This window comes from Heterocephalus glaber, unplaced genomic scaffold (genome assembly GCF_053883595.1).
Source record: "Heterocephalus glaber isolate CG9 unplaced genomic scaffold, H.glaber_assembly_v1.0 deba00001790, whole genome shotgun sequence".
Lineage (NCBI taxonomy): Eukaryota > Metazoa > Chordata > Mammalia > Rodentia > Bathyergidae > Heterocephalus > Heterocephalus glaber.
Window position 1 is genome coordinate 4852644 of NW_028258473.1, and position 13062 is coordinate 4865705.

Genomic DNA, 13062 nt, shown 5'->3' on the forward strand with positions numbered 1-13062 from the left:
ATATCTTTTAATTATGTTGATAATCTACACTTAAAAAAAATAGTAGAAGGTTCTGCTAGTGGGGATTGCTTTGACTAAAAAAGGTAATGAGGGGGGCCGTGGATTTAGCTCAGTGGTTCTGCAGCCTGCCTTGAAAGCACAAGGACCCAAGTTCGATCCCCGGTACAGAAAAAAAAAAGGTAATGAGGAAATGTTTTTAGAAAGGTTAACATTGGGTCAATATCTTGAAAGGATTTGAAGTCTGCATTTGTCAGCACTCATTGAGTGGCACATTTAAAATGTATTAATTTTACTAAACATAAATTTTACCTATTTTTTTCCTAAAAATCTTTAAATAAACATCAAACTGGGTTAATGATATGCATGCTAAAGTGTTTGAGAGGAATGGGCTAATGTTTGCATCTTTGAAATTGATCTAAGAAATAAAATGAGTTGATAATAGGCTATAAAGCAAATAGCTAGTGAAAAGTTAGTTATGGAATCTATATGGTAGAGATATGGTTGTTAAGATTTTCTGTGTGTTTAAAAGTTTTATACAAAATGGTTGAATTTAAAGCATAAAAGTTTTAAAAAGCCTTTTCATAATCAGTGAATTTTTTAAAAGCCTTTCTTCAACACGGGCCAGGAGTATTGAAATTTAGTGGTATAGTTCTTGCTTAGCATGTAGGAGGCCCTGGGTTTAATCTCGAGTAACACATATACAGTGCATACCAACACACATACAGCCTTTCCACAACAAAATCTACTAAAATTATATGCGACATTTACACATGGTAGACAACAGTTAAACTTAGGCTTTGAATGATTTTTGGCTTATTAAAGTACATATTGAAGGAGTCGTGCTTTATAGAGTGGTGTGCTAGAATGGGCACATTCTGCTTGGAGGGACTCATGAAAGCCAATTGTATTCATCTCCCAACTCTACATTCAGTGGTATCATGTTCATAGAGTAAAATTAGCCACAATGAGCATGATTTACATTTAGATACTATCAAATGCCACAAATCACTTCTTACACCCCCAGGCAATTGTTAAATGTTCACCAGCACACCACTGTTTATAAGACATTTTTGTATTAAAAAAATCAGGCAGGTTCTCTGCAAAATCTTTATTTTAAATGGCATTTTTGAAGAAAAAAAACATGATGCTATGTTGACAATCAAAAATCAAAATGTGTTTTTCTCTTTTTTTTGCTTAAATTCTTTTATTGGTACATTTTAGGTATACAATACATTTACATTTCTCATTGGGTGCTTGTATCTGTACATGATGTATCTTGGTTCTTATTTTTTCCCCATTCCCTGTGCTCCCTTCACCCCCTCCAACCTTCCCTATTTACATAGACACCTTTTCCATATTTTTTCTTTTCTCATAATTTTTCCTTTCCCTTCTTTCCTTTCCCCTTCTCCTCTCACCACCCCTACCCCTTTGGACCTTTTCTTCCTATTTCAAATCATCAATTATTCATTTTAATCATTTTGATCCTTATTTACACTTTAAGTTTATCACACTAGAGAAACTATTCCATATTTACACGTGTGTCCTATTTATTTCACTTAAGAATATGGCCTCAATATGCGCCCATTTGCTATAAATGTCTCTAGTTTCTCGTTCTTTATGGCTGAGTAGTACTCCATTTTATAAAAACCCCACATCTTCTTTATCTTTTTTCCAGTTGATGGGCACTCAGGCTGTTTCCAAGCTTTAGCTATTAGAAACTGTGCCACTAGAAACATGGGTGCACATATATCGCTGTTGTATGATCCTTTTAATTCATTTGGGAAAATACCCAGCAGAGGATTAACTGAACTAGGACTTCCAATCCTAGTTCTTTGAGGTATTTCCATATGGATTTCCACAGTGGTTACACCAGTCTACACTCCCACCAGCAGTGGAGTAGAATTCCTCTTTCCACACAGCCCCACCAGCATTTGTTATTGGTTGATTTCACGATAGCAGCCATTCTCTCTGGGGTGAGGTGGAATCTCAGTGTCGTTTTCATCTGCATCTCTCGAATGACCAGTGATGTTGAACATTTTTTCATATATTTATTTGCTGCTTTTAATTCTTTGTCTGAGAAATGTCTGTTCATTTCAGATGCACATTTTTGAATTGGGTTTTTGAATTTGGGGGGTCTGATCTTTTTGAGTTCTTTATATATTCTAGATAGCAGTCCTTTGTCTAAATTACAGCTGCTAAAATTTTTTTCCCACATTGTAGGTTGTCACTTAGCTCTGTTGGTGGTTTCTCTTGCAGTGCAGAAGCTTTGTAATAAGATGAGATCTCAGTTGTTGATTCTTTCTGCTAGTTCCTGTGCTACTGAGGTTTTGTTCATAAAGTCTTTTCCTATGCCAATGTCTTCAAGAGTTCTACCTAACTTATCTTCCAGCAAGATTAGTGTTTCTGTTTTAATATTTAGATCTTTAATCCACTTTGATCTTAGTTTAGTGCATGGTGATAGATATGGGTCTAGTTTTAATCTTTGGCAGTTGAAATCCAGTTTTTCCAACATCATTTATTAAATAGGCTATCTTTCCTCCAGTAAGGGTGGTTGGCTCCTTTATCAAAGATGAGGTGGCTGAGTATGTCTGGAGTTGTTTCTGCATCGTCTAATCTATTCCACTGATTCTTGGGTCTGTTTCTTTGCCAGAACCATGCTGTTTTTATCACAGTAGATTTGTAGTATAGTTTCAAGTTGGGGATTGTGATACCCCCAGCCATGTTTCTGTTGCCTAGAATTGCTTTTGCTATTCTAGGTCTCTTCTAGTTCCAAATGAATTTTTGGATTGTTTTCTCTAGTTCTGTGAATTGTTTCCCAAATTTCTCTCTCAATGAGTTTGCTATTTGTGTATAGCAAGGGTATTGTTTGTTGAGTGTTGTCCTTATGTCCAGCTACTCTACTGAATCTGTCAGTGAGGTCTAGAAGACTTTTGACAGAGTTTTTTGGGTCTTCTATGTAAAGTATCATATCATTAGCAAATAATGAGAGTTTTAACTTCTTCCTTTCCTGTCTTTATTCCTTTTATTTCTTTCTCATTTCTACTTGCTGTGGCTACTGTTTCCAGAACTATATTGAACAGGAGTGGTGATAGTGGGCATCCTTGTCTTGTTCATGATTTTAGGGTGAAAGTTTTCAGTTTTGACCATTAAGTATGTTGTTGGCTGTTGGTTTTTCATAAATAGCCTTGATCCGGTTGTGATAAAGACCTTCTATTCCAATTTTCTGTAGCATTTTTATCATGAATGGGTGTTCGATTTTTTTTTCAATTTCCTTGATGAGTTTAAAGAGTAATGGCCATAGTTCTTTATATGTCAGTACATTGACATTGAAATTGAATTGAAATTGAAAGGGAAGCAATACTTCCAAATCCATTCCTGGAAGTGAGTGTTACTTTGATTCCAAAACCAAGGAAAGGCACAACCCAAAAAGAGAACTACAGGCTAATATCCCTAATGAACATGGATGCAAAAATCCTCAACAAGAAGATCATATACCCTGACCAAGTCGGATTTATCTCAGGGATGCAAGGGTGGTTCAACATATATAAATCAATAAATGTAATACACTATATTAACAGAGTCAAAGACAAAACCATATGATCATCTCAATAGGTGCAGAAAAGGCATTCAACAAAATCCAACACCCATTCATGATAAAAATCCTACAGAAAATTGGAATAGAAGGTCTTTGTCTCAACCTGATTAAGGCTATCTATGAAAAACCAAACTGTGTTTTTCATAGCACCATAAAAACCTTACTCGATCAGTCCCTAAAGACACTTTTATACACAAATGTATATCTCCTTCATTCTATCAGTTACTAACCCTAGAATCTGTAACAAATGACTCTAATCAAGATTTCTTGCTGAGTGTACTAGCACGAGCTTGAAAGGTAGAATAAAATGCTAATTTAATGAATTTGAATTTTTTAGGTTATCTACATAGAATAAAACTAGAAGATGTCTATCCTGTCTCTAAACTAAGCTGCAAGTTTAGGAAATACGTTTATACATTATTTCATGCTTTTAGTTTATTTTTAGTGGGAGGGGGGCATTTGGCATTGCCATAGGGAGGCAGATATCATTGAAATATCATTTCAGCCTGGCCCAGTGGATGGTATGATCCTCTTTATTATTGTTGTGAAAGGAACATTGAGCCCAGGTCTAACTCCATGAAAAGCAATACACTATTTTCATTCCAATACATAGGTAGTAAGCAGGCTGTGTACCCAAGTTACTGGATTTGGATATGTACAGCTATATTGCTAGGGTTGAACTCAGAGAGGACCTAGAAATATTTTTTTTAATACTATCTGGGATCAGTAGGGTGGGACAGAGTGCCACTTTGTGCATTTCTGAGTTAAGAGCTATTGCTTCTGAAAGATTGCATAGTGAGCAAGTTAGTATAATACTGCAAAAACTGTTGATCTTTGAGTTCACCCATCTTAAGAATTATTGTTGCTTCACATTGTATTAAGTGAAGTAAGCCAGACCCATAAGGAAAAATACCACATGTTCTTATTTATTTGTGGAAGCTAAAATGTTGATCTCATAGATGACAGTACAGTAACAGTCACTAGAAATTAGAATGTGGGTGATTAGAGGTTTTGCAAGTTAGGAGGAATAAGTTCTACTATTCTCTAGCACAAGAGGGTAATTATGATCTATTAAAGTTTATGATATATTTTTAAATAAGTAGAATAGTCAAAAAATTCCCAACATACAAAAATGATAAATATTGGAGGAAATGGTTCTTATGATAGTAAGCTCTTGATATTATACATACTGGGTTTTCTATGAAGTTCAAAATAGTGATGCAAGTAGTTAGATGTTCCACAGATTTAAAACACTAGCAATACAATGCTGTAAACTGTTCTAACATTAATTTGATTTGAGAGACTATTCTATTAATGATCTTTCTTGTATATTCTCTATTTTACTGGATCTATTAAAATTAGCACTTTATATACTGCAAAGCAAATCTCCATTTTGCTTATACTTGAAAATATAGAAACTTTTACTGGCATTTTTTGGCTGCCATTTATTAAATGGCCCCAGAACCTGAGAATGTGACTTAAAAGAGTAGCTACTTGGGTGTTTCTCAACTCTTTGGTTACAGCTTGTCCTGCTATCTTAGACTGATGTTTAATTTATTAAATGTACTTCCTCTACCAAGATTGCTTTATTTACTAATATGTACCCTAAGTATTTCAAAGTGTGGTGTAAAAGTTATAGAGCAATACAGAATAAAGATAGTTTTAGTACCAAAAAATAAATTTATAAATACAATATATATTTATTGCAGAAAATTTATGAAATAGAGACTTAAGTAAATATACAAAAATGTAAAACACTGGTTATTTCTGAAAAGAGATATTTTGATTTTCTTTATACTTTTAGCATAGAAATAAGATTTGCAGAACAATATATTTATCATTATCCTACTGAAGTCGACTTTAGTAAAATCTCATTTTCGTGCTTATATATATATATGTGTGTGTGTGTGTGTGTGTGTGTGTGTGAATCTGTATGTATGTATGTTAAAATATTTCAGTGTATATATTTCTAACCATATCTTGGAAGTTCTTTAAAACTTTAATGATTATGTTTGGATGCTGAGGCTTTTTGCATTATGCAGCCTCAATGTTTTAATAATAATTTTTGGCTTTACATTTTCACAAATCATTCAGCTTTTTGGTTCCTGATACATTGTTGTTGAATTGTTGCTTTGCTTAAACTTCACTTTTTCTGTAAATAACTACCCTTTTGTCTTTTTGTCTTCCCTCTTTCTAGAATGGTCAAAGCTTTTGCATTATAAATGAACAAATCTTTGCCAAAACAGTGCTTCCAAAATACTTCAAACATAGCAATATAGCCAGCTTCACACGACAGCTCAATATCTGTGAGTATTACTTATTTCTGCAAATATTATTAGAATTTAGTGGGATATCCCAAAAAGATTACTCCTTTCATTTTAAAGATATGAATATTACTTTGAGTTCATTCGGGGTTCTTACTACTGTGCAGTCTTTTATTTATAATTAGCTTGACCTGGGCATGATGACACGTGGCTGTAAACTCAGCACTCTGGGACACAGGGGCAGGAGGATTGAAAGTTCAAGCCCAGCCTGGGCAACTTAGTGACATGATGTCTTAAAATATTTTTAATTAAAAAGAAGCTGATTTCCATAATGGTTGCACCAGTCTGCACTCCTACCAACAATGGAGAAGGGTTCCTTTCTCTCCACACCCCCGCCAACATTTGTTACTGGTTGATTTCTTGATAGCAGCCATTCTTTGTGGGGTGAGGTGGAATCTCAGTGTTATTTTCATCTGCATCTCTCGAATGACCAGTGATTCATTTTTTCATATATTGAACATTTTTTCATATATTTATTTGCTGCTTTTACTTCTTTGTCTGAGAAATGTCTGCTCATTTCAGATGCCCATTGTTGAATTGGGTTTTTAAATTGGGGAGGTATGATTTTTTTAAGTTCTTTATAGATTCGAGATAGTAGACCTTTGTCTGAGGGACCGCTGGTGAAAATTTTTTCCCATGCTGTGGGTTGTTTCTTCACACTGCTGATGGTTTCTCTTGCTGTGCAGAAGCTTTTTAGTAAAAAGAGATCTCACTTGTTGATTGTTTGTGCTAGTTCACGGGCAACTGAGGTTTTGCTCATAAAGTCTTTTCCTACCCCAAAGTCTTGAAGAGTTCTACCTAACCTCTCTTCCAGCCGGTTCAGCGTTTCTGTTTTTATATTTAGATCATTAACCTATTTTGATTTTAAATTAGTGCATGGTGAGAGATATAGGTCTAGTTTGGGTCTTTGGCAAGTTGAAACCCAATTTATCCAGCATTATTTATTAAAGAGACTATCTTTCCTCTAGTGAGGGTGTTTGGCTCCTTTGTCAAAGATGAGGTGGCTGAGTGTGTCTGGAGTTGTTTCTGCATCTTCTAATCTGTTCCACTGGTCTTCAGATCTGTCTCTTTGCCAGTATCATGCGGTTTTTATTACAGTAACTTTGTAGTAGAGTTTCAGGTTGGGGGTTGTAATACCCCCTGCCATGTCTCTGTTACCTAGAATTGCTTTTGCTATTCTGGGTCTCTTCTTGTTCCTATTCAACTTTTGGATTGTTTTCTCAAGGTCCAGGAAGTATGCTGCTGGGATTTCAAGTGGGATTGCATTGAATCTATGTAGCAATTTTGGAAGTATAGCCATTTTCACTATGTTGATCCTTCCTACCCAGGAGCAGGGGATGTCTGTCCATTTTCTGATATCATCTTCAATCTCTCTTTTCAGAGTGCTATAGTTTTCAGAGAAGAGGTCTTTGATTTCTTTCATTAGGTTGATTCTTAGGTATTTCAGTTTTTTGGATGCTATTGTGAAAGGAATTGTTTGCCCTATTTCTCTCTCAGTGACTCTGTTGTTCATGTAGAGGAAAGCTATTGATTTTTGTGTGTTGAACTTGTATCCAGCTACTTTCCTGAATTTGGTTATTAAGTCTAGAAGACTTTTGGTGAAGTTCTTGGGGTCTTCTATATACAGTATCATGTCATCTGCAAATAATGACAATTTGACTTCTGCATTTACTATCTTTATTCCTTTTATTTCTTTCTCTTGTCTAATTGCTGTTGCTAATTTTTCCAAAACTATATTGAACAGGAGTTCTGATAGTGGACATCCTTGTCTTGTTCCTGATTTTAATGTGAAGGATTTCAGTTTTTGACCATTTAATATGATATTGGCTGTTGGTTTTTCATAGATGGCTTTTATCAGATTTAAGTAGAGACCATCTATTCCAATTTTTTGTAGGGTTTTTATCATAAATGAGTGTTGAATTTTGTCAAATGCTTTTTCTGCATCTATGGAGATGATCATGGTTTTTGTCCCTGGCTCTATTGATATAGTGTATTACATTGATTGATTTGTGTATGTTGAACCATCCCTGCATCCCTGGGATGAATCCCACTTGATCAGAGTGTATTATCTTCTTGATGATCTTCTGCATTCTGTTTGCCAGTATCTTATTGAGGATTTTTGCGTCTATGTTCATTAGTGAGATTGGCCTATAGTTCTCTTTTTCTGTTGGGTCTTTCTCTGCTCTGGGGATCAAGGTGATGTTTGCTTCCAGGAATGATCTTGGCAGTATTGCTTCCTTTTCAATTTCATTGAAGAGTTTAAACAGTAGTGGCAGTAGTTCCTCTCTAAATGTCTTATAGAATTCAGCAGTGAAGCCATCAAGATCCAGGCTTTTTCTGATTGATAAGTTTTTAATTACATTTTTCAATTTCATTGCTTGATATTCGGTTGTTTAGAATTTTTAGGTCTTCTTCGTTCAACTTTGGTAATTCATATGTATCTAGGAATCTGTCCATTTCTTCGGTGTTTTCCATGTAATTGGCCTATAGGTTCTAGAAGTAGGTATTGATGATCCTCTGGATTTCTGGTGGGTCTGTTGTAATTTCACCCTTTTCATTCCTAATTGCATGGATTTGGGCCTTTTCTTTCCTTTTTCTGATAAGGTTGGCTAAGGGTTTTTCAATTTTGTTGATTCTTTTGAAGAACCAACTCTTGGCTTCATTGATTATTTGTATTGTTTTCTTAGTCTCCATTGCATTGATTTCTCCTCTGATCTTTATAATTTCCTCCCTTGTAGGAGCTTTGGGTTTGTCCTGCTCTTCTCTTTCTAGAAGCTTGAGGTTCAGCATCAGGTTGTTTAATTGGGCATGCTCTGTTTCCTAATATTATTATTCATTGCTATGAATTTCCCTCGTAAGCCCGCTTTCTTTGTGTCCCATAGATTCTGATATGTTGTATTGTCATTGTCATTTATTTGAAGGAACCGTCTGATTTCTTCTTTAATTTCCTCTGTGACCCATTGGTTATTCAGAAGTGTGTTGCTCAATTTCCACGTGTTTATGAAGGTTTTGCAGTTTCTTTTGCTGTTGATCTCCAATTTCCTTGCACTATGGTCTGATAATATACAGGGGATAACTTCAATTCCTTTGGACTTACCTAAATATGTTCTATGAGCGAGTATGTGGTCTATTTTGGAGAATGACCCGTGTGCAGCCAAAAAGAATGTGTATTCTGATTTTGTGGGGTGGAACACTCTGTAAACATCTGTTAGGTTCATATCTTCAATAGTTTGATTGAGTTCTAATATTTTATTGCTTGTTTTTTGTGTAGCTGATCTATCTTTTTGTGACAATGGGGTATTGAGGTCCCCCACTACTATTGTATTAGTGCTTATATGGTTTTTCATGTCCATTAGTATTAGTTTTATATAATTGGGTGCACTAGTGTTTGGTGCATAGATATTTGTGATTTTCATCACTTCCCCTTGGATCATTCCCTTTATAAGGATATAGTGTCCTTCTTTGTCTCTCTTAATCAGTGTGGGTTTGAAATTCACTTGGTCTGCAAAGAGGATAGCTACTCCCACTTTGTTTCGGGTTCCCGTCTCATGGAGTATTGTTTTCCACCCTTTAACTTTCAGTCTATGAGTTTGTTTTTAATTAAGTGTGTTTCTTGTATGCAACATATTGCTGGATCTTGCTTTTTGACCCATTCTGCCAGTCTATATCTTTTGATTAGTGAGTTGAGATCATTAACATTGATGGTTATAACTGATATGTATTGACTTATCATTGTCTTGACTTTTTATTTTTATTTGATCCTCCCCCTTTGCTTTTAATTTCTTGTTGTGCACAGTGGATTCATTCTGCTGGGCTTCCTGGGCTTGTGATCCTCGTCTTTTCCTAGCATTTTGTCTAAAATTTTTGCAGTGCTGGTTTGGTATTCATGAAGTTCCTTTGGTGCTCTTTGTCATGAAATTATCTTATTTCTCCATCCATTTTGAAAAATAGCTTTGCAGGGTACATCAATCTGGGCTGGAGGTTGTTTTCCCTTAGGGCTTGAAACACATTATGCCAAGCACTTCTTGCCTTGAGGGTTTGTACTGAGAAGTCTGCTGTGATTCTGATGGGCTTTCCTTTGTATGTGATTTGTTTCTTTTCTCCAACTACTTGTAGAATTTTGTTCTTCTCTTGGGTTTCTGGAATCTTAACAATTATATGCCTATGTGTAGATTTTTTTTATCAAGGCTAGTTGGAGTCCTCTATGCCTCACTTATCTGTATGTCAAGTTCTTTTCCCGTTTGGGAAGTTTTCTGCCATCACTTCTGTAAACAGTGTTTTTATGTCATCTGCACACTCTCCTGTTCCTTCATTGATTCCAATCAGTCTTATGTTATTTTTCTTTGCATCATCTACCAGCTGCTGGATTGATTTCTTGTGGTCCCTTAAAATTTTAAAGAATTTTTTCTTTTCCTGGTCACTAATTGTAATCTTATCTTCTGCATCTGAAATTCTGTCTTCACATTGGCTCATTCTGCTGCATAGACTTTCAATGGAGTTTTTAATCTCTTAGAAATCTGTTTGCATCTGTCTTTTGGATTCAATTTGCTTCCTATGTTGGCATTTCATCATGTTCCTCAGATTCTCTATTTTTTTATCTGTATCTTCTCTAGATTTATTAAACATGTCTTGCCCTATGGGCACAATCTTTGCTCTATGTGAGAAATTATTTCTGATTTCATTTTTTTCCAGATCCTCTTTCGTTGCTAGTTCAGGGAGTCCAGGTGGTTGAGTATCAGAGTGTTTCATCTTGTTTTCCTTTGGGGTTGCTGTAGGTGGTCTGGGATTCTGGTTCTGTGGTATGTTTACCTGTCTTCTCGTTTTGATGCGTGGGGGTGTGGGGGTAGGGTGGGTATGTGTTCCTGGCGCCTTCATGGCTCACCTCCTCTGGGCTCAGAGCCATGGTACGCCTACCTGGAAGCTTCCTCTATTCTGGGAGCTGCAGCACGACTACCCAGAAGCCTCCTGCTGCCTGGGAGCCATGGCGCGCTGATCTGGAGGTCTCCTCTGGGATTAGAGCCATGGCACACCTACCTGGAAGCTTCCTCTACTGTGTAGACTTTCAATGGAGTTTTTAATCTTCTGGAAATCTGTTTGCATTTCTTTTATGGATTCCATTTGTTTCCTATGTTAGGATTCCATCATGTTCTTCAGCTCCTCTCTAGATTTATCAATCATGTCTTACACTATGAGCACAATCTCTGCTGTTTATCTGAGAAATTATTTCTGATTTCTTTTTTTCCAGATCCTCTTTTGTTGCCAGTTCAGGGAATCCAGGTGGTTGAGTATTAGAGTGTTCTGTCTCATTTCCCTTTGGGCTTGCTGTAGGTGATCTGGAAGTCTGGATTTGAGACTTATTTACATGTCTTCTCATTTTGATGGGGGGGTGCACTTGGCGCCCACGTGGCTCACCTCCTCTGCACTGGGAGCGGTGGAAAGGTGACCAGGAGGCCCCTTTCTCTGTGCCAGGAGCAGTGGAATAGCGGCCCAGAAACCCCTTCCTCTGGGCTGGAAGTAGTGGAACCATTTTTTTTTTTTTTGGTACTAGGGCTCAACCTCAGGACCTTGCACTTTCGAGGCAGGCAGCAGCACCACTGAGGGAAATCCCTGGCCCTTCGGTGGATATTATATTGTGTTTTTGCTTTGCATTTCCCTGATAACCAGTGATGTTTGCCATTCTTTTTATATATTGGCCATTTGTATTTCTTCTTGTGAGAAACATCTATTCAAATCTTTATCCCATTTTTAATTGGTTTATTTGTTTTGTTTTCCTGCTCTTGATTATTTAGAAGTAGATAATCTAGTTGGTCATCTAATACCTTTGCTTCTCCTTATTCATATGACTTCCTTTTCAGTATTTTCAAAGCATGAAAAGAACACTAAAAAACGAAACCAAAATCTGTTATTGTGCTCTCACTCAATAATCCTTGAGATATCTCCACATAATAGTGAGTGTTGCAGAAATTTGAAGCTATTGGTTAAAATGAGGCTGGCTGATTTTATATAAGTTTTAATCATCCATGCTTCCCCACCATTACCCTAGGATCACTTGTACGTTTTGTATAAACAAAATAAAATGAACTACTGAGATCTCAGTTTCCAAGTTTGTAATTAGGCTATTCAAAGTAGCAATTATGTTGTGACAGTTAGATATTTTGCAGTATTGCTAATATATTCTGATAATTTTCAGCTCTCCTGTCAAGAATTTATTCAATGACCTTTGTTTTTTATTGTGTTTTTTTTATTTATTGCTAGATGGTTTCCGAAAGGTGATTGGATTGGCGCTTGAAAAGACTGGCCCGAATGCATCAGCTGTGGAATTTCAACATCCACTCTTCAAAAAGGGTGGAAAAAGCTTTCTAGAAAACATCAAGCGCAAAGTAGGAAGATCACTGTCTCACAGTTTTCTGTAAAAATTTGATTTGCAGTCAGTCTTGCCTTGATTTAAATATTTTACAGTTTCTGAAAGTGTTAAGTTTAATACTTGCTGGAATTTTCTAGCTGGAAACTCATTTGCTAGGTACTTTTTCTGGTTCTCTAGAAAGATGATCTTTAGATATCAATTTTTCAAGTTTTATTACTCTTCCTGGGGCATATTTTATTGCCTTTGTGTATTTTTACCATGCAGATGAAAATATAATGTTTTAGGAACTAGTCAGAGGAGACCAAGATAAGTTGCAAAGTAATAATTTTATTTTTTATATTTGTCTTAATAAGCAAAATAACTGCTGAGCCTATCTGCTTACATCCAGAGGTACTTATAGATCAAGACATATAAATAGTAACCCAGATTTTCATTCATGAGATATCTATGCATGTTGATATTTTTATGAACCTCATGTACAAATGGCATCTATGTACTGGGTGTTTAGGAACAAAAGCATGCTTTTGAATGTTGTTTAGACTAGTGGTTCTTAATGCATGATTTGCAAACCCATAGAGGTCTTAATACACTTTTGGGAGAACTATGAAGTAAAAAAGTATTTTTCTAATAGTATCGGGACATTGTTTGCTTTTGTCATTCTTTATTCTCTCATGAGTACAGTGGAATACTCCCAAGAATACATGACATCTTATTGTATCATCAATCTAATGTTCACAGTCTGTTAATGTTAATATTGTAAGGTTTAGAGAAATTAGTGA

General features: G+C 35.9%; 1 protein-coding gene across 1 annotated transcript in view; it reads left to right on the forward strand.

Moving 5' to 3' along the window:
• The window catches only part of LOC101723723 (heat shock factor protein 3-like), a 47694-nt gene that overhangs the window by 2203 nt on the left and 32429 nt on the right, over positions 1-13062 (forward strand). The window contains exons 2-3 of the mRNA XM_087203218.1: positions 5793-5901; positions 12175-12299. Of these exons, the coding sequence (XP_087059344.1) occupies positions 5793-5901; positions 12175-12299 (234 nt within the window). The remainder of the gene's footprint in view (positions 1-5792; positions 5902-12174; positions 12300-13062) is intronic.